At 40.3% G+C, this 26488-nt stretch overlaps 1 protein-coding gene across 5 annotated transcripts; it reads right to left on the reverse strand.

The window, feature by feature from the left end:
• Nucleotides 1-548: 548 nt before the first annotated feature.
• CILK1 (ciliogenesis associated kinase 1) lies at nt 549-26285 on the reverse strand. Of its 5 annotated transcripts, XM_076332927.1 has the most exons (15): nt 26199-26284; nt 25662-25742; nt 22440-22619; nt 20489-20543; nt 18822-18943; nt 16768-16847; nt 14219-14351; nt 13580-13751; nt 12855-13022; nt 10144-10440; nt 8859-9049; nt 8083-8234; nt 6549-6677; nt 4683-4796; nt 549-4217 (listed from the first exon to the last, which is right to left on the reverse strand). In XM_076332927.1, exons 3-15 carry the CDS (start codon nt 22538-22540, stop codon nt 4063-4065), a joined length of 1869 nt encoding a protein of 622 aa, XP_076189042.1. In that variant the 5' UTR covers nt 22541-22619; nt 25662-25742; nt 26199-26284; the 3' UTR covers nt 549-4062. The 5 variants fall into 5 exon arrangements, with proteins under 5 accessions (XP_076189042.1, XP_076189041.1, XP_076189044.1 ...); XM_076332926.1 differs by lacking the exon at nt 25662-25742; XM_076332930.1 differs by lacking the exons at nt 549-4217; nt 25662-25742 and adding an exon at nt 5959-5983 and having other exon boundaries at nt 4697-4796; nt 26199-26285.
• Nucleotides 26286-26488: the final 203 nt, after the last annotated feature.

Below are 26488 nucleotides of genomic sequence, written 5' to 3' on the forward strand. Positions count from 1 at the left end.
AGTCACCTACGAATCCTCGAGCACATGCCGGTTACAGCCTGGCATCTTTGCACTTGTATTTTTCACCTGGTTCATCACCTGTACAATTCATTTTAAGCCCACTTGAACAGTTAGCAAAAGGGCTGGGTTTGTAAGTTATCAGCTGTCTTCAGCTTCTACTGCCTTGAAAGCAGTGGGAGAAGGCTGAGGAGAGGTGACACAAGACACAGAACAATTTAGAACAGACTATTTCAGTTGGAAGGGATGTACAATGATCATCCAGTCCAACTGCCTGTCCTTCTTCCGAGGTGTTACCTGTTTTAATTCAGCGTTATTTAACTCAGTGCTTGACATCCAAGCACTAAACTATTAGCTTTACACAGAGCTCAGAGTATACTGCAGAAACTACATGCTTAGACTCGAATCACGTGGCCAATGAACTTGCAGAAAGAGCACGGCTGCCAGGAGGCGGTACCCCTCCGAGAAGGCACCAAATGTAAGGCTTACTTGAAAAAAAACAACCCACAACTAAACAAACAAACAAAAGCCAAACTAAAGCGCTTTTATTAAAAACTGAATAACAGATCAAGACTTTAGTCAATATTTCTTCAAGAGAACTTTATTCTGGGCAGGAGACTTGACACAGAAGTAATGAAACAAACATTTATAACATTTTTAACATTTTTTGAACAGAAACACTGAATAAACAAGAACCGTTATTTCTTTACTTACTCTGACAATTCCACCCTCTCCTTCCACGTAAATTCAATTAATTATATGTTTTCCTCCTCGCATTATGGAACATCCTACTCATATCAACAGCCTTATCAGATACAGAAATACCGTGGGTTTTCTGGCTTGGGTGTGGTTTTTTTTTTGCTAACATCATGGCACTTACACAATACTTCTAAGAAAATCTGGATTACAGAGGTGAATGGGTCCACTGTCAGGCTTCTTTATTTCCAACGGTCATTATTACATGTTATGCGTAAGCCTGAGAAAATGTAAACAGTAGAATTCTAAAAACATTTCGCATAAAGATGCTGCTAAACATTAAAACACAAAGTAGTAGGTTACGTATGATAAATTCTCAGATATGCTGCTTGTCCAGATTTTGGACCTACATCTTTTCCATATCCGTATTGCACACTGAAACAGCACAGTAAAATACATAGCTCAGTCAACTCAGTCCTTACTCAAAAACAACTCTTTCCAACTTCAGTAGGAATTTCCTTGAGTAAAGGCTACAAGTGCTGCCATTATACTTAGCTAATTTTCTGCTCCACTAAGGCAAAACTAGCAGAAGTGATTCTGAATATCCAGATTATTAGCTTTTTTCCAAAATAAAGGCTTTAATCTGGGAAAGGAGGAGATATGCCAAAAAAGTACTACTTCTTTTTCTAATATTTTTGCTGGACTGACCAAAACCTGAATGTTACAGTCAAGAAAATCACTGCAGAGCTGATAATGGCTCAGCGATTAGAGGCCAGGCTCAGATTCATCCTGTATTACTTTCAGCATGTGGAGTAGTCCCCATCCTTAGTGGAGAGACCCAGGCATCTCCAGAGGGCTACTACGTTCTCAGGTGAGCCGAATTTCTCTCGAGACGATTCTCACTCACCACTGGTTTAAAGACTCAGCTCACAATAAAGGAGCTCACGCTTAGGTGCCTGCAGTTAGGCAGGATGAGTCCACGCCTCAGCAGCCCATTCTCGTGACTTCTTCGTCTCCTGCTTCCACCAGTAGGAATTAAGCGTATGGAACAGACTAGTTCAATTGCCTACTTAGGTCTAGGAATACTTAGGACAGGTTCAGGGTGTTCCCTCTTGAGACCAATTATTCAGTGATAAAATAAATTAAATGATATCTAGAAATAAATACAGATGTTTATTTCCACCAAGAGAAACAACTATCTTTCCTCACAAATATACATATTTCCCTTTCCACTTACCCAAAGACACCATTGGTGTGTGCTTTAGAAATCGAATGGTGCTTTATTTTACCGGTATGCATTGGCATCGCTGCTTTGGAAGCAGTTAGGTATGGTTTGGAGTTAGTAGTTGCCATGAACAAATAACGGAGTAGCTGGACACACAACATGTCCTTGGCATGTGTAAGTCTTATATGCATACTTTTTTTTAGCGCATAGACCCTTTTCCTCCCTTTTTGTCTTGTACTGTCTCACTGTGGACCGAGTCCATAAAAGCAAACGGCGACCAGTGCCGCTCACGGTTCCGCCGTAGCACTGAGCCAGCAGCCTACTCTAGGGTACAGTTTCCTCGAAGTCCCACACGTTCTCCATGGGAAGTACTGAAAAGGCCAGCATGCGTGATCAGCCTCCAGTCCACAGCGGCTGCCCCTTGTGGGTGCCGGCAGATCCCACAGAGAGGATCTCATCGACACACTAGCCGTTCAGCTCCTTCGAAATGGCTGGATGCTGAGAAGCATACCTGCTCTGATCCCTTTAGACTGGATTTAAGTCTCATAAATACACGATTTGCCTGATCTGTTCATAAAATGAGCTCAGAAAGGTGAGCATTTCTGTACACTTCTGCAGGAAGATGCATTTTCACAGCAGACTTCAGCTTTGGTGGTGCTGTTCCAAAACACAACTATAAAAGATGTTCTCCCACAGCACCGTACTGTTTTATATTTCTTCTGTGGAAGGAGGTGCAGGAACAGCCAAATGCTGACTGTGATCTAAATTAATCTTTTGCTGGTGGCTGGACTCTGGCACTCCTTTCCGGTGCAGAATTAAACCAGACTATGGGGCTATTTTCTTTTCTCTGTAACCTGATAATTCATTTTCTCTTATAAACTGAGTTAAACTGTTCAAAGACCTGTACCAGTTTCTGTGAAATCAACCACAATTTTAGAACGTTTTTTAGCAGGACCAGGTAGGGTCCCATTTTTCCCGGTAGGGCCTGATTTACAGAAGCTGACATATTCTTCACATTGTAAGTGAAGACGTATTGAAGTGAAGAAAAACTGAAGTAAGCTTAAACTGACTCATTTCCTCTGGATTTTTTTTTCCAGAAGTGGTTTAAAACAGTTGTGAAAATTAAGTCAGCTGCATAGATATTGTTTCCTTAAACTCTGCTGCTGGCATATCACTAATACTTTGTTACTCTGAAACCAGCTTTATAATTGTTAATAGTGTCTTAAATATGTCTTCAGATCTTGCATTTGCAGCAACAACAAAACAAGAAGAAACAGAATCTGATCATTCTCCTTAGAAATCATTAGAACATTTAAATGAATTTACCAGAGGTAGGTCCACATTCTATTTCATAGTGAACAATGCCAAGCAGCAACTTTGAAGCAGGACAAAAGAGCGCTGTGTGAGAAAACGGACCTACAGAAGGCTATTCACCCTTCACCAAACAAGAAGATTCCCCAAATTTGGTAAAAGCAAAAGAATGGAGCTGGAAAGCTGGATAGCAGTCCAACAAAAACCGTTTAAAAACAAAAATAAATTTAAAAAAGAAGCCTCCCACTGAGTTTCAGCAGTCTCTCAGTGACTGCAAAGGAGAGTTTAGACTGTTAGTCACTCATTCCTTCGATGTCAGTACAAAGCAAATGAGTATAGGACAACAGAAGCATGGCATCAAGATGTGGCATCGCTGAAATTATACAGCCTCGTTTAGCACATAAACTTCAGAAAATGTATAATGAATGCCCCTTCCTTAGTACTTCTCTTCCACTGCAATATTGCACCACTTTGCTTTTTTTTATCCACTTTTATAAAAAAGTTGAACTAATAAAGGAAAAGTTAAATTTTAAAAAAGTTCATTATAAAAATTTATCGTATAAAAATGCTCAACCCCTAAGCCATATATACAAAATGTATCAGATTTATGAAAATAACTGGACCCAATTATATAACAAAACAATTTTATACAAAAAGGTACAAGATTGCATTCAAATTAATACAAATAAAAGTTAAAAAAGCCTTCAAAATGTCTCGTTCATAGAAGATCTGTTTCTTTTAAATTTACAGGTATATAAAACAGTATCAAATTGTCTCATGTTAGCCACCATTTCGTGGGAAACACGCACTGGTTCAGAGAGTATTTCCACACGTCACCGGTGAGCACCGTACTTTGCAGACCAGTCAACACGCCCATGGATCGGCTGGGCTGGTGGTGGGAGAGGCATCAAGCTTGGCGTGCTTTTTGTAGGTGAATTGAACAACGGCCGTCCAAGATGGGGTCTGACAGACTTCAGAGAAGCATAATCTAAGGGACAAAAGAAAATGCCATGAGATAAAGGTTCAGTGAGTAGCTATCCACATTGAACAGCAACTGGATGCAGGTCCAGATCCTTATTTCTTCAGGAAATAAGCCTCCTTTTTTAATAGAATTTGCTGATGTGAAACAATAGTGGATCCAATCCCTAAAACCTTCTCAGACAAGGAGTATTTCTATCACTGATTTGACAAATGTGAATTCTATGCCAGCTCTCACACTAACCTCTAGGTCCCATCGAAATATGCTGTGGATAAAACCACATATTTCATTAACAAAGTAAAAATAAACCAAATCCTTGTCCATATGAAGTTCTGCAAGGTTACAAACTCTAGTTCCAGTCAGTCAAATATTTACAAATAAAGTAAAGCAAAGATATGTAGTTCAGTGCTGCATATATACAGCATTACCCAAGTAATGAGAGAGGGACCAAGACAACTTCGGTACTATACTTACTAGAAGATGGATCCACAACTGGTGCTAACTGAACCCTCTGCCCAGCAGAGCCTACTTCCTTCTTCAGAAATGAAGGGATATAACTGCTAGTTAGACCGCTTGATCCTATGAGCCCTGAAAGAAATGGCAAGGAACACTTGAGCTCAACACAATGGATCTCCCATACTATCAACAGGTGACAAAGGTGTGCACTGATGGGTCATATTCAAGATCAAGCCTGATCATGGACTGATGAAAACAAGACTTCACTGAAGGCACTAGAAACCCACAGCTCCTATATATACCTGCATTCAGGAGACTGTCGGCATCAGACTGCATTAAAGATGAATGGAAGACAGGTACAAATTGTACTCTTAGTAGGACAATTTCTGTTTCTCCCTGACATCTCAGCTTTTTCAAGGTTTCTCAAAGCTTTCAAAACTTAGCATTTCAGTTGGAATTATTTTGTTTGACTTTCAGCAACTGGGTCCTATGAATATACTCACTCGATTTCTGCGCAGCGAGTCTGGGGTTCTGGTGCTACACAAAGCTCTTACTGAAGCCAGTAAGAGCGCAACTTAATAAACTGGGACAGATTCATGTTCCAAATTTGGAAAGTCAGGTACAAAACTTGTCCCTAAGATGAGCAGGAACAGATCTGACTGACCTGTAGGGTAAGCCGTAGAAATTGGAACAAAAACCAGTCTAGAGTCATAGCGCAGATGGACACTAAACAAGTTAGCATGCACAGATCAGATCCACCGCACACATGCCTATAATGTACTAGAGCAGTAGAGCAGTGGCAAAGCATATTGTGGGAAATGATGGTAATAAGTAAAAAAGGGAAAAATCTAATGATATGCTATGCAACTACAAAAGAAGCAAAAACTTGCAGAAGAGCCAAGAAGGAGCTCGTATATAAAGGTTCTCATGTAGTTTAGCCATTTACAACATCCTCCCATCTTGAATCTTTAAAGAACAATTTTCTGATTAAATTACATCCAAAATTTTAAGTTTTTTATTTTTTAAACCAGAGTTTCTAAAGGCCCAAAATGTTTCTTTGGGACAAGATTCAACAGAAATTTTCTCAATCAAACATTTTCGTAACAACATATGCAAAACAAGTACTGCACTGCAGAACTGTAACATCACATGAAAACCTGAAGCCAAGAAAGATTTAGAGAGGAAATACATAGATACAGTCTAGAAACATCAACATGTTTAAGTATATCTGGTAAAATCTAATGTAAAAATCTACAAATTAATTACTTCAAATCAAATAATAGGGATTAAATACCTGAAATACCAAATGCCCCAAAAACCTGAAGAAGAAAAATTGAAGAGTTTTGCTTTTTGTCTGAATTTTTTAAAGCTATAATAATTTCACTATTTTAAACAGCATCAATTAAAAGACATGATGATAAATGATAGATTTTATTTGCTTTATTCACATAACAAGAATGGTGTGTATGGCTAGTTCAATTTAGACCAGGTTCCTCCTCTATGACAGTCATTTATGTACCAGTTGGGCTAAAATAATTTGGAAACCTGAAAATACAACTTACAAAAACTGACGAGGCAAATTGAAGGCAAGATGAAGTATTTCAGGTTGAACAGACCTAAGCTGTCCAACCTGCTACGCATGTGGTACTTCAAACCAGACTTTTGGGGATTCATTAGAAGAAATTACTATGTTTCAGTTTAAGGTAGTCTCCAAATCCAAGGAACAGTGCTCATAACTGATTTCAACAGAAAGAACAGACACGGTAGCAAGTATCTCCAGAGCTGACAATGTACTAGAAATGGGTGACCCCAAACTACAGCTGCCTGGAATTGCAGAGACATCACCTATTACCTTTTTTCAGAGTGTTAAGCACAGCTTCTTACCTGAATTCATCCTGTTAATACTTCCTCCCAAACCGGAAGCTTTCCCAAGCAAACCAGAACTGGGCCAGGGATTAGACGGAACGGACTCTTTGTTTGAAGTGGAGACTATGCTATTCCTTGTGCTTATTCCTATTGCAAAAATGCAAAAATTACCACGCTGAAATCTCTGCTATTACACAGGCTTGTATTCATTCCATCTGATGCACAGTCCTAAAGCAGATGTCCAGTCTAGTGGACTTAACCAAACATTTTCACTCGACATGCCTCTGGGTTACTTCCCATCCTCTCATACGGGAATGCTATGACTAGCCATAGGCCCTAATCCTGCAAAGATAATAGTGTAAGTAGTTCCACTAGCATCAATGGCTGCTTATGTCAAGGGACAGGATCCTTACATCAAGGCCACAAATATTCTGAAGTCACAGAAGGCAAACCTTGCTACGTAAATGAAATCTATGCTTCATATCAAACACAGCATTTTACAGCTTTTAGCCTAACAGCGACAAGATAACCTGAGAGTAAATAATGGTAGATTACATTTCTCATAGTACTGTACTCTCCTTTGGTGTATCTACTGAAACCACAGATTGTGCAAACAGTTTGCAGTAGAGTTCATATGTCACATATTATTTGTATTTAATATACATCCCATATTTAAGCCACATACCTAACATGCAAGGATGCGCTCACAATTTATGGTAAAGCAAAACCAGGCTTGGGATCAATGTGTTTTACAACCTCCTCTAGTAACACAACTTTTAGCTACCAAAACTCTACTTAAGTGACCCAGTTTGAAAGTCATTGAAATTAATTGTTTCAGTAAAAAAGACTGAGTTTACCATCACGATACCTTCTAGTTTCCTTAATTAATTCTGAAGTATTAGTATTACAAGTGAATGAACAGCTAACACTGCCTTTACAAACAGAAATTATGAAAGAGGATACATTTATATTCAACTCATTTTAAATACAGGCTGACATGCTGTCCACCTCCTGTACTTCATCCTGCTCCAGTGCTGGTCTCAGTATAGCAGAGGTTAACATGAAGACAGGCATGCAATTCCTCTACAGAGACATGGATTTGCATTCTATTTAACTCCAAGCTACAGCAAAGCATATTCCCACTATTAGTTAGCTTCCATTGTTCATGGTATTATATACTCATGAGGTAAACGTAGGGCACTTTCTTTTCTAGTCTAGAAGACCAGTCTTATCCTTCTTAGGGAAACAGGGAATAGCTTGGCACATTAACAGACATGTTCTAACACACTTCAAAGTATAAAAGAGTATCCAGCAGGAGGAAGAAGTACCAACAGTTCTGTCCCCTTCTTGTAAGCAGGATTTATCTCAGTTGCTAGACTGCTAGAACGTAGTTTGTATCATGGCCACCTACATTAGCAAAGCTCTTGCTCTCCTCATTTTCTTTAAGCAGTAGCCACCCTCCACAAGCTCAAAGGATAAAGCCTAATGTACCAATGACTATTTCATACTGCTGTTGGAATTACAAGAAGAAAAGGAAGTATTTTTTACTAACCAGGTAGATACCTAGAATGTCTCAAGTAGTGTTGCTTTGCTGCAGAAACTCTCAATGTGGGAGTGTCCTGCCGTAGAAAGGTTGCATGGGAAGGTGCACTGCTGCCAGAGCCTACAGCATCTGAAGGCTTCAGGTCCAAAATGCTTTCAAATCTATAACCGAAAAATTGCTAAACTTAGTCCAATTCTTATAACATATGTTTATCTACAGTTGGCCTTCTCATCTCCATCCCATCTCCAGGAATCATTTCTTCATACTGTGTTTGCTACAGCATAAACACACAGACAACAGGGAGTATTTTCAGCCTGAAGCCATACAAGTGCCCCTGAAAATCAGATTTGCGCTTCTAGTTCCCTTATACATTGCTTTTAAAAGTTTTTATAAATCACTCAGTAAGTTCTTCTCTACTGTGTATGATCCATGGAAACTGCAGCCTAGAGTCACCCAAAACAGGTTATATGCGTGGAATATGTCAAAATGGTTCATATGTGAAATAGAAAGTATATATTCAAAGACTAACTTGGGAAGACTTAAGCTAAGCATCATTTTCAGTGGGGAAAAATGAACAAGGAATTGTATAGAAGGGTGCACTGTCCATCAAAAAATGTGTTGCAATTCAAAGGTCAGCATTCAACAAGGAGTCAAGGCAAAGCAGGAGAGAGACAAGCTGCATATCCTTTACCGGCCTGGATATATGTTTCTAGACCCACAGAAAGCATAACGAGCAACATTATGAAAAAAGAGGTGAAGCTTAAGGAAAAAAGAAACCAACTTACCTACAAAGAGTTTCATTACTCTGCCTCTTCTTGTTTTTCAAGTCCATCCTCGTGACAGAAGAGCTGAAATCAAGGTCTTCCAAGTCATCCCAGTCTTCAGAACTCTTGACTGTTCTAGCAAGATGTCCCCACCTTCGCCTAGTTTTTGGTTTAAGTTCACCATTTATATTCTCAGTCCCAGCTGATGTTTTCTGTTATAAAGATTGAAAAGAAATAAACCCGTGCACTTACGCCATAAACCAGGTGACAGGAACAAAGAGGACTTTTTTTTCCTGTCTCAAAGAGTAATAGTGGTAGTAGAGCTGTAACAACAGAATCCTAATCTTCATTAAACATGCAAAGAACACAATCTGTAGCCTGTAGACATTATTACGTAACTTCTGCATGTCATCCTGTAATAAAGTATCTTGCACTGACAGAAGAATAGATTTCTTAGGTTTCAATTCCAATTCTATTTATATTTCACCATACACCTCCCAAACAACTAGCTCACGCTTAATTTTTATTTCTTGACCCATCTTGGGAGTACAAAACTGCATGCATGATCATGTTTCCACAAGCCTGTACCTAGACATTTATAAAATGTGGTTTTCTTGCAGGACAGCATAGGTATAAATTTGTGTCTCCTCAGCCATTTAAGCTCATCAGTGCATTTCAACCTTGTGCAACTCTTGTACATGGCCAGTACAGACCCTAATTAAGACCGATCTCTTAGCAGCACCATTCACACTGTCTGCTCTCATCATCTATCTTATTAATCCAGTCTCCCTGTATAATCAACAGAAATGGTAGGTTCTTACGCTGAAAGAAGAATCTGTTGTTTTCCATGGCCAGTATAGAAGCCCAAAGGGACTATTATTCTCAGTCACATAAATTGGATGCCTTAAATGGATGAAGGCAATAGCCCTCCTCCCCCTCATTTCAATACTATTTAGCTTAATACTTTTCTCTCTGGCGTCAATCCTATTAATATTCTGACCACTGTACATCCTTTTTACTCGTATGAAATCACAGTGTCATCCTTTAAGTGGTGCTTTGCAACAAAGGGAAGCATAAAATGGCTTTGAAATGAGAAATCGACTTGCTTGTTTTATAGCAAGTGCATTTAGATTTCAATAAAGTAACTTCCAGTTTCTAGCAGAAAGTTATAACTATTCTTTATCCTCATTTCCTGTTTTTTTAGTAAAGTATAAGAACCTTGAAAGAGAACAAGAAAAAGAAACACAATTCAGGAAAAATCAGGCAGTATATCAGGAAGTGTATCTTATGCTAGATGGACCTTTACCTGCTGAGGAACCTTATTGTGAATTGCAGGCAGAAGAACCTGGTTAGACTTGTCCTCCTGTAAGTAGTTACTGTGCTCAGCCCCAGAGTTGTCTGTCTTATATGGGTACGCCAAGTGCTGAGAAGACTGGCTTTGTTGAAAAGGCCTTGATGAAATGCGGGCGTGAGGTTTCGGAGGGGGTTGTGCTGGAGGGACAGGCTTAATATGCAGAGACGATTTATTATGCAGTTCCTTTTGTTTCCCCAGTTCTTGAACGCCCAGGGCATGCCCAACCTGGAAGTATGGATATCGAAGTGCCTAAAACATAATAAAGATGTTAGGATCCAACTTAGGAAACCAAAGTTTTTAATTTACCCTAGCCCTGTGTGATGGTACAAATTTAATTTCCTCTTTTTCTGGGGTGGTAAACAGCAGAAGACCCATCTCTCAACACTAGATTCTAGTGAGCACAATCCATTTCAGAATAATGCTGCAATAGTAGAAAAGTTTCAACAGATACCAAGTTATCAAATCCTCTGTGGACTTGCACAAAAGGAAAAGGTTCTGCAGAAGTAAGATACTTAAGCAGGTATATAGCATCTAGAGGCATGTTTCATTATGTGCTGTCTCTTCGTGTGTGTGTTCATGCGCATGTGCAAACACATACACACCAGTCATCACAGATTCAGCCATCAAGACATGAGTGACCCCAGAGACATCCCATCTCTTCCATTCTCCAGTTCCAAGACTGAATCAAGTGAAAGAAATATAACCCCTTGGAAAATTAGCCTCTCTCTTTTTTGGAAGACATGTTGGTAAAAGTATCTTTATCCTGCCTTACAAGTAATTAAGGAGTTGTCACTAAAGGCAATTCATCTCTGCCCACCTCGCTGTTTCAGGGATACTCATCTTCCCTTCCCAAAGACCTCTCACTGCAAAAAGCTTCTAAAAGCTCAGATTCCTCACCATATTTGTACCTTACTGTAAAACATTTGTTAATGGCTCTTAATACCAAGTTATAGTCAGCATTTTTTGCTTTTCATTACCTTTGAGAGTTCTTCATCTATTTTACTTTTTAACTGCTTTAATTAGCTTTAAAGTTTTTTGTTACAATTTGTACTGAAGGTCTGATATAATCACAAAGGTTCAGCTATGGTCCTATTGAAGTCAAGTCAGATTTGAACCCAGAATCACATCTGTTTTTCAAAAGGTGCCCTACTCATTTCATTAGTTGGGTACTACCACTACAGTACTGATATCTGAAATCAGTAGCTACCGTCAACAACATCAACTGGACCATTACATGTGCAATACTGATGACTTGGGCTATGCTTATGTACAGGATGTTGGGACGTATCTACAGTGCAACTGAGCTGAGACTGCCCTGCAAACTGCCTTGCACAAGCTAGCTTTATCCAGGCAACACTGGGATGGAGTGAGGTGGACTGAAAGCTGGCTGAACGGCCAGGCCCAGAGGGTGGTGATCAGTGGAACAAAGTCTGGTTGGGGGCTAGCAGGTATCGGTGTACCCTAGAGGTCAATACTGGGGCAAATACTGTTCAACATCTCCATTAATGATGGCGATGCAGAGTGTACCCTCAGAAAGTTCGCTGATGACACAAAACTAGAAGGAGTGACTGATACACCAGAGGGTCGTGCTGCCATCCTGAGGGATCTCGACAGGCTGGAGAAATGGGCTGACAGGAACCTCATCAAGTTCAACAAGGGGAAATACCAAGTCCTGCACCTGGGGAGGAACAACCCCATGCACCAGTACATGCTGGGGTCAGCCACCGGGAAAGCACCTTTGCAGAAAAGGACCTGGTAGACACCAAGTTGAACATGAGCTACCAATATGCCCTTGCTGCAAATAAGGCTAACGGTATCCTGGGATGCATGAGCAGGAGTGTTGCCAGCAGGCCGAGGGCAGCAATCCTTCCCCTCTGCTCAGCACTGGTGAGGCCACACCTGGAGTGCTGTGTCCAGTTTTGGGCTCCCCAGCAGAAGAGAGAGATGGACATAATGGAGAGAGTCCAGCAAAGGGCCATGAAGATGATTATGGGACCGAAGCATCTCACATCTGAAGAAAGACTAAGAAAGCTGGGACTGTTCAGCCTGGAGAAGAGAAGGTTCAGGGGGATCTTATCAAAGTATGCAAATACCCGAAGGGAAGGTGCAAAGAAGATGGAGCAAGGCTCTTTTCAGTGGTGCCCAGTGGCAGGACCAGAGGCAATGGGCACAAACTGAAACACGGGAGGTTCCCTCTGAACACCAGGAAACACTTTTTTACTGTGAGGGTGACTGAGCACTAGCACATGTTGCCTAGGGGGTTGGACCAGATGACTTCCAGAGGCCCCTTCCAACCTCAACCATTCCGTGATTCTGTGGCATGTAGCAATAGCAATGAAAGAACGGCATCACAGCCTTCAGCCATACATCCTACCTTCACTCTGCTGCTATTCACAGTGACTGGATTATATTCAAGTGTACTTACATACACTGCAGTCACACGTTTGATCATTGAGCACACACCCCATGCAGTTGATGTTGCATGCAAAAGATTGATTACTCTCTTTTAATTACTCCACTTTGTCTTGCAAATTGTTCTTGACTTCTGCTCTCCTCCCTTCTAAGAACTGCTCCCCTGAGCAACTGTTAATGTCTATAAAAGGTGTCTTGCAGTGAAAGGAAGTGTCATATGCAGGTGTGAGAAAAAGAAAACAAAACCAAACCTGACTAGCTGTTGGTCGCTTTTTGGGGTCCCACTGCAGCATGTCTCTCATGAGCTGCACCGCTTCACTGCTAGCATTTGGTATGAGGGTTTTTAGGTTGTTAGGAACACACTGAGGCCACCGAAAATTCATGGAGGCTGAAAGTTGGTAGCCTTCAGGCCAGTCGTTCTAGAAGAATGAGATTTCCAATCACAAAGAAAGTTCAGCTGTAAAATATCATAGAGCCTAAGCAACTAGCATATATTCTCCTATCAGTAATAGACTGTGTCCAGCTTACTCTAGACTATATTAAAGATTTCACTAGAAATTTTCACCTCAAACCTCTGGTGAGAGGAAAGTCTTGCTTTACATCTGACCGAGTCAAAGGCACAAATGGAATCAGGAGATAGCAGTCTTGCCATGACTCCAATTTCTAGCCTCTTAAACCATAGGTTTACACGCAAGATGCAAGAGAAAATTAAATTTCTGCCTAATGAAATCACAGTCTAATGAGTTTGTTTGCTGTTCAGGGGTCTATTTCTTCTCCTCTAAAAGTCAGGTTTTATAGCATAATTACATAATGCTTATTTCACAGAAAATAAGTTTTAATTTAGTTTACCATATCTGAGATCAATACCATACAATAGCAGTGAAAATTGATTATTTTTATGCTTACTGCTATTGCACCATTCTGTATTGTAGAACACCTCTAGTATTATTGCAGTGTGGAATGTCACTTTAGCTACCTTTTTTGGCGTCCCCAAGACTTGGCAAATTTTGAATATAGTATCAATTTCACTGGCGCCTGGGAAGAGAGGCCTCAGTGTGTAAACTTCTGCCATTATACAACCAACAGCCCAAATGTCTATTGGAGAACTATAGCTGGTGGATCTCAGAAGGACTTCAGGAGCCCTGTACCTGTAAGAGAGAGAGAAAAAAAAAAAAAGAAACAAACCCAACAATCAACATAATTCAAACAGACATACATGAAAGCATTCAGCTCTTCATTCTTTGCTGTTAAGAGCAAACATGCCTTAAAAAGCTCCTATCCTCTCCTACCCTATACATAAGACTTCATTTTTTTTCCTAGAATGAAGAATTAAAAGCTACGTAAGCTCTTGTAAGCTCTCTTATGCCTTCTTGACATGCAGCAATCCCAGCATGTCCCACCTGCCTTATCAGGCTCCCTCTTTGTTCCTGTACTGCTGCCATCTGTAAACTGTCTTGCACTAACTGAAGCTTTTTGAATTATGCCAAACTTAAATAAAAGTTTCATAAAGAGGAGGCATCAAAAGTGGTATTACATTCAGCACAAATTTAATACTTTACTTCTTTAAAGGCTTGATTATAAGTTTCACACAATGTAGGTGAATACTAGCACTTACCATCTTGTGGATACATAATCGGTGTAAGGAGGTCTAGATCGGATTTCTCGAGCTAAGCCAAAGTCTGCTATTTTCACAAGTTCTGGTCCCATGCAAAGGAGGTTTTCAGGTTTCAAGTCTCTGTGAAAGAACCCTAAAATTCAAATGAAATATTGATGTGCATTGCAATGCCACCCCCAGCTGTAGCTTTTATTTTCTACCTGGACTGTTCTGCTTTAGTTCTTATTGCTGAAGCTTCAATAGCACAACACAGAGTTCAAAGTCTCACGTGATCAACAGAGCTAGTCAGTATGATGGTTGTTCAGTCAGACTGTGAAGAACAGTATACACAAGTTGACTATCTTATAACAATTCAGAGCATTCAGTCAGATAGCTGCCTTTCAAGTGACACCTCTTTAACATAAAAAAATTTACACCATTTTAATGTTAGTTTCATTCTAATTGTGTTGGAAACTGTGCAACGAAGGCATCAAAAAAATTACTTCAAAAGTTCTTTTAGACAGAATACAAATTAAAACGCGAGATAATTTTTTTGCACTTTGAAACTTCTTTTTGAATCTGGGAACATAATAATCTGCAAGCACTCAGTTACTCATCGCCCTATCAGACAGAGGATCTCAGCGTATTTTTTTAGTGCGCTCTGCATTCAGCAAAACTTGATTACAAATGAGCATTTGGTAAGAGCTCTTTCAATACAAATGAGAAAAGAGGGCTAAAATATCACTGACTACTGTCTCTGAAATTTGCTTCCACCCTTAGTCTGGAAAACTTGTCCTTATGCTTCTTTCTTGCCGGCATCCGAGACCACTGTTTCCTATATGCAGCTCCTTCTGTAGTACCTTACTAGAGCTCTATGACCTTTTCAGAGACCTTCCAACATGCTTAGTTTTTTCCATGGCCTTGAATATGCTCCCAGAGAGAACAGAATAAACACTCACATAGGATGTGTCTACATTGTCAGGTATAACTATATTAACTTTTCTTTGTTAGATTAATGCCTGACAGCATTGAAGACACAGTGCTGTAGCTGTCTACCAACCAGCAGATTACGTCCTTCCTAGGGATATTAAGTAGCTGTTCTGGTGCCAACTTGAACTACTGCCTCTTTATGGAAGGTACCAGACAGAGCAATCAAGGTCGTTTTTAGCATTTAGTACAATCACTTCTGTATTTTGCTGCACAGACACGCAATGCACCAACAGAATGCTTTTGAAGCAATTTATTTCACGGCAAACTTGTAAAAAGAGCAATCAATTGTGTATTCAAATGTGAAAAGATGCTTAGAGTTTGGATGAACAAAGAACATAAAAGGTTTACTTGACAAGCATTTCTATGCCATACAGGAGCAGAATAGAGAAATAAAGAGAGGTGAAAAAAGTTCATGTGATTCTTCCAAAACTGTTGCAGAGAGAATCTTGGGACACCCAGTCTTACACTGTGAGCCACAAGACCATCAAGACCATCCTGTCAGGCTTGCCATAAATTTCCAGATCTTTGTAACTACAGATTTGCAACATCTTGGCAGAAATATCAGTCTAGTGTGTAGCAGGTCAGTGAACAAGACAGTTAGTTTCGACACAGAATTGTTCATTCTTTATAGCTATAGTAAGTCAAATAGCAGTAAAGGGTATTCGGACAGGTTGCGATGCATTTGACAAGTTATTAAAAAAAAGTGGCTTAGATTTTTGCAAATAAATCATGTTATTTTTATGTTTTTAAGTATTTTGTATCTCACTGGAACAGCCTGGAATTTCTAGTTTGGTTTCAGAAGAGTATCCAAGCCCCATTAGAACAGAGAGTAAAGCCATTAGCTTGAAAATGTTTTGCAAAACAAAGTTAAATGTGTTCTTCAAGTGAACTGAAATGCTGGTCCTACTACAAGCCTTTCACTTCCAAGACTTTGGCCACTGATGTTAGTTCTCTTCTGATAACCCCGAGAGCTAACCAGCAACATACACTACAGTGTATTTAGCAGGCAGAATTGCAGAGGGCAGCAAAACATGATGAGGAAGTTATCGTTAAAATAAGTACTTTTTTTTATAGTTAAGTGGGTCTTGTTACTACTGGCTGGAACACCAGCTTTAGCTTTTATCGTTGTTGTAAAAATTAGTTGGAAGGCCATGCAACGAAAGCTGTTTGTCACTCAGACTTTATTACTTTAAGTGTATCTTACAGAGAATGTGCATTTTATTTGGGTATTTGTGCGTACCTTGAGAAAAAGAGTAATTTTTCCTTTTTTCTCAATCTCAGGGGACCTCTAAATCTATCAAGAAATATGCCCATTAACATGAGTTTTAGAAAGTGGCCAGCTGACAGTTTGAGAAAGTAGAAATCTACAGAAAAGGAACTGAGCAAACCTCCAGACTAAAATATCGGGCAACTATAAAATACGGATATTTTCAGTAATCTGAACCTCTCATATAGTGCCATTCTTTTTATCACTCCCTTTATTAAAGTTAGTAATGTAATTGTTAGCGTACTCATTAAAAAACTTACACAGACACTATCTTGCTCTAATTCAAGATGTTTACAGCTAAAACATAACCTACCATGCTTATGGATAAATGCAAGTCCTTGCAGGATCTGATACATAATATTCCTAACTGTAGACTCAGGAAACAGTTTGTTTCTGTGGGATAAAAGAAAAGGGAAGAAATAAATATTAATGATTTAAGTTCACACATTAGCTGTTGCTATCTAATGAACCAATGAGAATAAAACTGTAGATATATTTTAAGCACTCTCATGTAGTTTATTTCTCCAACAAAATTTACACAGTATTTGCAGAACTGCCCTATTACGTTATATTAAGACCATGTGACATCGTGTTAAGACTACGTGGGACAGTGAATTAAAAAAGGGAAAAAAAGAAAAAAAAAAGAAAATTGGCCAAACTGAACAAACCTTAACATGTACAGGTCATGAGGCATGCTCCTCAAGACAGCAAGGGTTCATGTTAATTTAGTGCTTTTCATGCACAGTTTCTTCTGGCCTCTCTTCTAGAGCATATACAAGCCATACTTTTGACTTTCCCTTGTTGTTATCTAACAGCTGATGCGCTACTTCTTTCTCTTCTGTTATCTGAAAAAACAGTCTCATTTGCTACCACTGAAAACAAGAGGCTCTTCTCATAATATTCAGGCGAGAAGATCAGCCATGGCAGGCGGTTTAATGATAGCCCCTCTTACCAAGAGAGGATTCTGGTCAAACAGCTCTATACCAGCTGCCTCTGCGCATGCCAAAACACAGTAGAGATGGATTGGGGCGGAAATCAGTGACAATTTTATTCAGAAAGAGCCTAACAGTGAATGAAGAAGATGGTCTGGGCCTTATTCAATTTCCTGAGCTTGATTCCTCTCAAAAAAACTGACCATCACATATTTCAGAAGTGAGATCAGCTACTAGAGTCAGCTTTTCATATTTGCTTATTTTTTTAATTACAGCGGAAAGAGAGTCATATTTCCTCTACAGTCCGTTCCAGCAAGACTGGCAATTTTAACTACGACTTAAGCAAATAAATCGCATTCTTAAAGGTTTGATTTATACAATGTCTAACCAGTCCAAGGCCTTGCTAAACCGTAGAGAATATGATGTGTAGCATACTTTTACAGACATCTGCCCTTTTTGTTTTCATAAGGAGGTAGGATATATCAAGCATTTCTAAGAAATTCCTAAAGATAATCGGTTTGTATGTTAGGCACTTGAACCATTTTCTCAAGGTTCATCATTTCATATAATTAAAAATCAGCATCCATATGTATGTGCCCAATTTAGTTAAAGTTGTTCTATACCTGCGCATGCATAATAAGTATTTTTATGCTTTAAAAGGTATTTTATGTAGTATTCACAGAGATACGTTGTAAGAATAACCTTACTTTGTTAAATCAAGTAAGATTACTGTCATCTCCCAGGCTGATTCTATGGTCCATAGAGAGAAAATGGCCTCCTCGGAGAACAATTCAAAGCAGGGAGCTATTTTGCTCCAAATTATCCTCTGGAGGATGCTATCATGGCCCAAAGGCTAAAATTAAGACTTTATTAATGCTCCAGCAAATATCAAAAAGTTAGATTTCATTGAGAATGCTGACAAATAAAATAGGCAGTCTTTGGAAAATGTCAGTTCAAATTGCAAGGAAAAAAGAAATTCCTAGAAGCAATTCAGAATTTGACCCCTCATGATTACCGTTTCAACTACTTTTTATTTATTAATTTATTTGAGGAAGCCATAACAGAAGAGGTGATGATACCACCCTCTAACAGAAAAAGCATTGCTGGTTGGAGTACTTAACTAGAAATCAAAAGTTCTAGGTTCAATGCCTCCTCAGCATGAGGGCTGTTAAAAGTCCACAGTTCCTAATTCTTAAAAGAGTGCCCTACTTATCTGCCAGGCTAATCTGGGAAGAGAGACTGGAAACTCTCACTAGACTGTTTGGGATATGCTCAAAGGTGACAGCCACAGCTCCTACTGCAGCACACAGCTTTAAGCCATAGTGATCTAAGCCTAAACAAATGATCCAAAGTCCTTTGAAAAGTAACAGGGGTGTTAAAAGCACATTACGCAAGTAATTAATTTATATCAGGAATGGGTGATGCTGTTACATACCTTTCTTTCATTAACTGATAAAGATTTTCCTTCATGTATTCAAACACAAAATACAGATGATCATTTTCCCTGATAACCTCTTTCAGCTTTACTACATTGGCATGGTTTAATTTCTTCAAAGACTAGAAACAGAAAAAACAAACAGGATTTTACAAGGGACTTACTCTGATGAAAAAGAAAAAACTATTTCACTGATGCAGAAGACGTGGCTTCAAAAATTCTTCAATATTTTAAAGGATCAGACAGCTCTGAGAACAAAGACCAGATCTCCATGCGTTACCAGATACATATACAGTATACGTATCAATTTAATGCACAGGTCATTCAAAAGCCAGCTATCTGGCATCACAGTAGGCACCAAAACAATTGCATTTTCTTTATAAGTAACTTCCTACTGGCAGAATTCACACTCTTCTTGTACTTGCATTGGCAATAGTCAGGTTAGATTCAGGACTAAATATAACCCTGGAAATTCTTCTTTGATATTGTGGATTAACCCTGGTGGGCAGCTGAGCTCGCTCATCCCCCCCGCTGGGATGGGGGAGAGAATCAGAAAGGCAGAAAGTGAGAAAACTCGTGGGTTGAGATAAAGACAGTTTAATAGGTAAAGCAAAAGCCACACACACAAGCAAAGCAAAATAAGGAATTCATTCACTGCTTCCCATCAGCAGGCAGGTGTTCAGCCATCTCCAGGAAAGCAGGGCTCCATCACGCGTAATGGTTACTTGGGAAAAACACAGTCACTCCGAACACGCCCCCCCCTTCCTTCTCCCTCCCCCAGCTTTATATGCTGAGCATGACGTCATATGGTACAGAATATCCCTTTGGTCAGTTGGGGTCAGCTGTCCCAGCTGTGTCCCCTCCCAGCCTCTTGCCCAGCCTCAGCCTGCTTGCTGGCAGGGAAGCATAAGAAACAGAGAAGGCTTGAGGTTGTGCAAGCACTGCTCAGCAGTAACTAAAACATCCCTGTGTTATCAACACTGTTTTGGTCACAAATCCAAAACACAGACCCATACAAGCTGCTACAAAGAAAATTAACTCCATCCCAGCCAAAACCAGCATACCTGGGTCTTCATTCTCCCTCCTTTTTAGAATTTCCGTGTATTCTACATTCATTCTTGCTGTAACAACACAGTACCAATACGTGGTACTGTAAGAAAAGTGACCAAGGTTGTCTGCATGTTTACAACAGTAATAGCAAGGACTAGAAATTAAAGGAGGTCCTTAGAACATACCCTTAAAGCTTTGCTGGTGTCAGAATTTCATGCTAAATGTCTGTCCCCAAACCAACTATCCAGAAACAACTGCATGTACAAAAGTTACTGCTGAGCAAAGGGCATGTGTTCTCAAGCTCTGAAAAACAAACACCAATCAACTCCAGGTTTTGTGATAGGAAAGCTCTCTCTCACTCACCACTCACTGCAAGGAGGAAGCAGCTCTCTACAACCAAATGATTTTTTGTAAAACTACAGAACTTTAAGAAGAATTTTTATAAGACTACAGACACCCCGTTCGAATGTAGAGCCAGGAAACAGAACTGTAATGCTATATGCCACAGCTCATGTTGGGGGCAGTTTTTGAGAAAAGGGGTGGAAAGAATTTGATGTTACCCCAAAATGTGACAGGGATCATCTAATTTAAAGCCAACCATTGAATGAAACAAGTACCTTAACCTCTCGAAGGTTCATGCATTCCTCCCAGGAATAAAACTTTCTCTTCATTCTACAATAGTAGAGGGAAAAAAATGATTAATTCATGGTCAACATCAGCTGGTCTTAGACCCATAAATCTCATTACATCTTAACAATTCAGTTCTTCCATCAAAATATAACATGTTATCTCCTTTGTCCAAAAACTTTACATCTCTAGACAAGGTACACTCTAATAGAATTTAAAAGCATTACTATTACACAGGACTGCCTTTTTTTGTATATATATCTTGCTGCAAAAATTTCAGAGCCTTCAACAAGTCAGGACATGCTATTTTTCTTTCCAGTATACAATGTGGTGGAGTAGAGTCTAACCATAAAAAGGACAAGGGTTATGACAGTTATGAACAACTCACACTAAGTTCTGAAACAAATCTAATGAAGACCAAATTAAATCACTTCACTGGGTCTCCAATTTTATCATACTCTTCTTGCTCCTCTTCTCTGTATTTTGATTTCTCTGTAATTTCAATACCTTTCCCCTCTAAGTTGTATTTCTTCATTTTTCAGTGTCCACTGCTCCCCATGTTTCTCCCTTGCGAGCTACATCTATCATGCCAACTGCTTTTTGAATTCTGCCTTTCCTTTCAAGCTTATAAGCAACTCTGCTCTAACAGAAACAAACTGCATGGCAGATCTGTTTTCCCCTAAGCCAGAATGTAACTCTGAACACAGTATTTTTGTGTAACATATGGTCCTATTTGTTCATATGCATTTTGATTATGACTCAGTTGTTTCACACATAACTCTATGCTTTAGGACCAACAGGACGAAGGCTCACATGTATGCACACACACAGAAGAGCACAGATTAAACTTACAAAAATACCCAACTGCTTAGAGTCTGGATTCAGAGGGAGTTAGGCACCCTTTGAAGATACGAGTCTCTGTCAGACTTCAATAAAAATTCAGTATTACTTATTATTGCAGTAAGTTTCCAGTTTGAAATCAGCTCTTATAATTAGAATAGTTTAAGAATTGCAAGCCCTTCATTTCGTGAAGGGGTCTGGATTTTTTTTTTTTGTTTAAGCAGTGTTTTTGCATTTACTGTCTTGTGCGTTCAGCCACCAGGCCATTTCTGTTCTTAATAATGGATTGGCATTAACATGTAAGCTAAGAAAGTACCACCTTCTGGTTTGTTCCGAAATGTTTCAGTTTCTACCATGTTGCAAAATGAAAATCAAAGGTGCCTCTGGCAAGGTTTGATACAGGAAAAATACCCTCAGCACAGAGGATTTAGAAAGTTGCTAAAGCCAGCTATTGACTGTTTATATAATACAGCATTGTACTGAAAGGTCTTTTGACAAGTATGTCCCTGGGTCATGGTCGGTATTTCAGGAAAGTGCCTGCAATGCTTTACAGCTGTCTCTTACCACAACGAGGACAAATAAGCCATTTACAAACTGAGGTCACTGCTGAAGCAGCAAAGAAAATCAAGTGGATTTCTCAAGGAATTTTAAGAAAATCTTAAGCTGAAAAGACCAATACATAATAGCATATAAAGATACAGATAATGGACAATGAGATCCATTGTGTTAATTATCACTGCAGTATTAACATTACACTGGAAATTAGACCATGAAATGCATGTTCCAAGTAAGCAGCAGGGAAGGGGCTGCAGATTCCAAAGCAGCATTGCAGAATACTCTAAATAGTACACATAATATATGTTTGGCTGCACATAGTAGCAGAGCGCTGTTACAATAAGCGTATATATCTCACCCTCTTTATCTTCTGCTGGGGCTTTGGAGGATACAAGGAACTTGAGCTTTGCATGCTGCCCCAATACAACTCCAAATACAAATGTTGCGTGGAATGTGAAGTACTCAAACCAGCATGACCAAGTGATGCGGACCATAGAATGGAAAACCTGGACCATCCACTGTTAAATAACAAATGAAAATACTTACTTTTTAATGGCTATTAGCTCTCCAGATTCAATGCTTCTCCCTAGGAGGACAGAGCCGTAGGTCCCATCACCAAGCTGTCTGATAGTTGTGTACCTATTCATGATGAGGATACTTTAGCTGCAAGCGCATTTCAGTCCTTAGTGTTTCTTGTGTTTCTCCTCCGAGTGTAACCAGTTCTTTCTGTGGCAGCATAAATATAGAGCACTCAGGACAGTGTGAACAGTTGCAGGAATCATGTTTTCAAGACTTAGCCTTTGGTCTGAAAGCACAGAACATAATCCGCTTGATTTCTGTACCCTTCCGAGATTGCTTGTTTGCAGACTCCATTCTCCTCCAAGAGATACTCCTTGTAAGCTATACACAAACACCTGTCTTGGTCTCTCACCAGAAAGGGCCAGCCTGTATCTGGATGTAACTGGGTATGTTCCCCAAATCCACTCTTACACTAAGGCTAGAGGTACTTTACAAGCAAGCTTGCAGGCAGCCCTAATGGGAGAAACTATTACTAAAAGCAGAGGATAAAGTCTCATAGCTTGGAGAAAACAGTTTGCTATCAGAAAAATGAAGCATTACAGTAAGATAGGAGGGAATCTGTTCTAGCCAAATTATCAGACAGGTAAGTCGCCATCTCGTAAGTTGTACTGCCAGCAGTTAAACCAATTTCCTGACTTTCCATAAGGTCCTATGCTAGAGATATAGCCATATGTATTCCCTTAAACAAAGTCTTCAGAGGAAGAATATTATATTCATGTCAGATAAGACCAAATGTATTTCACTACAGTAGCCCTAAGCACGAATCAGTCTCTAGAAGCAGTGGCTACATCAGATTATCTATCCAACCTTTTGTCCTGCCACTGCATGAGCAACAGAATGCTAGATAATAAAGCAAAAAAGTTCTTATTCCCTCATTTAATCTAATTGTTGCTAGTATTTCCTACACTTTAGTTTAGAACACGTGATCTATGTAAATTAACCATACATTTGGAATAAAACAGAATTCCCCTGCAATGAGGGTTTGGTCCCTGCATTCTCTTTTTCTCCAACTCTAAGACGACAGCAATATTCATGGCTGGTGACTTTTGCCTTCTACAACCTGCATTTAAACTACATTTCCACAATTTTTTTTTTGTAGCAGCCTTAAATCTCTCCTCCAACTTGCCTTACTTCACAAAGGCAAATTATGATTTTAAAAGTAATGGGATTATGTTGCTTGAACTCTGAACCAACATCAGTGCAGAGCCACAATCCTGTAGATGCAAGACGTTGTGAAGATCCTTTGTTTTCAGTCTTCTAAGCCTATTAGTCCCACTAACACTGATACATGAACAAACAAACAAAAATGAGGAAATATGATGTTAATATACCTTTTGGCAATTTTACACATCATACATGAAAAAGAAACAGCACGTCTCTAACACTATCTTATACACTGGGTAGCATTTCAGACAGGCAAGAGGAATTGCCCTCTAGCAATACCCGTTTTTCTCCACACACTACTACAGAGAACCACGACTGAGCACCTTAAATTAGAAACCTAATCCCACATTTTGTACTACCTGCCAAGGAACACAGAGCCTGCCTGTAAGAACGGCACTTTAGAGTACCAGTTTCTTTTTGGCTGGTTTTCAGGCTGTGCACCTACATAACAAAAAGCTATGTTTAGGCAATGTTCTGCATCCAGGTTAAAAAGCTCGGTTACTCCAGCTGGTCAATGACTGGATGGCAACTCCTTGGCTCCCAGGCCTTTTATTCAGATCCTTGGTGAAAATTTCAAACAACAACAAAGCCTTGCATGGTCTCCTAGTCTGAAAATGTAATGTTTATTAGTATCCAAACAGATAATTTTATACAGTAACTTCAAATCGAAACAGATGGGACTTGTGGATTTTTCAGCACATACTCCCCTAGTGACAGAGTTCTGAAATCTTAATCATAACAGACGTGATGGCTTACAATTCATGGACCATTATGTTGCCCCTGGCTTACCTTTCACACATCCCTTTCCAGGGGACTGTGACTGCAGAGTAGAGGAGCACCTTTGCCTCATGTTTGATAACAACAGCAAACCAAAAGATGCATAACACTGCTTGCACATGACATTGCTAGTAATAATCACCAATGGCTATCACAGACAGATCGTTTGTCTGATGTCTCTTGACTAGATGAAGCGGTGAACACAACTGCCTATTCCTTACTGGGGGCACTAATTTAAGCCCCTCTCCTTTCCACAGCCACTGATTTTCACAAAGCTTGTAAGATAATTATCTTTGTGATTCCAGCTCTGCTGTCGAACGTGACCAAAACAGACAAATGAATTGAAATATTTTTGAGGCATAAAGGCAAAGCAAAGAACCTAGAGAGGAAAAAACAGTCAGAAAATACAGATTTCAGTGAGGAAAGCATGTTAAAAAACATAGAATCATAGAACCATTGAGGTTGGAAAAGACCTCTAAGATCATCGAGTCCAACCGTCGACCCAACACCACCATGCCCACTAAACCATGTCCCTAAGTGCCTCATCTACTCGTCTTTTAAATACCTCCAGGGATGGGGACTCCACCACTTCCCTGGGCAGCCTGTTCCAATGTTTAACCACTCAATGCCAGGATGCAAAGAAGTTAACATGGCTCCTATGGAAGCACAAATCCACCTGTATGAAAATCCACTGAACAAAACGTAAATAAAGTCTTCCTTGGTTAATTAAATCAGTACCATTTCTTGTTGAGCTTAATAGTGAAGTTGTTCTTAAAAATCTATTTTACTTTGCAAGATTTATGTTCTGTCCTTAACACCTTCTGCTATCTCTCACCTTCAACTACAGGAATAAACAAAACCTTAGCCTACAGACTGTTTCACCTAAGTAGAGTCCCACTGAAATCACTGAAAAGAGTACACAAGTCTCTGACAAGCAGTTTGCAGGGCTACTATAATCTAGTCTAGATTCTAGTCTAGAACTACAATCTAGCCAAATTCACACCGTTAAAGGATGTAAATACAAACTGCAAAACTGTCTTGGAGTAAAAGAGTGTGTTGATACTAAACACAAAAAAGTAAAAGCCTTATTTTCACCATATTGTAACACCGTGTTCAGACTCTACCTCACCTATAAACTTTTTTTTCCCACAGAAATCAACCAGCAAAGCCCCTTTAAAAGCAAACCTAATTTAATGTATCGGGACTACTTTCTGACTCTAACTCAAACTTACTGTTTCGCTTACGTACGCTTTAAATAAGTATCCTCTCCCGTTTGAAGGGCTGCAGCGCTGAGAACTGAAAGTGAAACTGGCTCACCCTCTGCCAAAGCTGAGAAACGCAAACAGTAAACAATCAGCGAGTGCCTTTTAAAGTTTGTTCTGTGCTTTGGCAATAATCTGAAGGTGTTACTAGTGGGATGCACAGAGACAGCCGTGGTTTAAAGCCGCGGGTTTCAATCGATGTTGTCCTAGCAGCCGCTGTTTATGTTTGTTAGCGAAGGCTTTGGGCGTGCCCCGTGAGCTGAAAACCAAGGCAGGAGCAGTGGGAGGAATCAGCCCCTCGGCGGCAGGAGGGCCGGGGCCTTGCGCCTGTCCGCCGCGACAGGCCAGGTCGTGGCTCCCGCGCGGCCTTCACGCTGAGGCGCTGACCGGTTTCCAGCCTCGGCCCCGACACACGCGAGTAACCCCGCTCATTTATTTTACTGACAAACTACTCTTTCCCCCTCCCCGTCGCGTGCAGGCGCGGATCCCACCGCGGGCGATCACCGTGCCCAGCGGTACTCACGGCCAACGGGTTTTCCCTCCTTCAGCCGAACCCCGGCCTGCGGAAGCCGCGCGAGAGGCCCCTAATGGCGGCGCTCCGGATCTGCCGACCCCAGCGGCTGCCGCCGCGGCCCTCTCGCGCAGCCTGCGCCGCCCCGGACGAGCTGCGGCCCACGGCGGCCGCGGGCCTCGCTCAGGGCGCCGCCGGCCGCCGAGCCCATGGCGCGGCCCGCCGCGCCCCCCGCCCCGGCCCCGGCCGCTCCCCGCCCGGCGGCGGCGGGGCTCCCCGCGGGGGGATAACGCCCCGCGACA

Source organism: Aptenodytes patagonicus, chromosome 3 (assembly GCF_965638725.1).
Source record: "Aptenodytes patagonicus chromosome 3, bAptPat1.pri.cur, whole genome shotgun sequence".
Classification (NCBI taxonomy): Eukaryota; Metazoa; Chordata; class Aves; order Sphenisciformes; family Spheniscidae; genus Aptenodytes; species Aptenodytes patagonicus.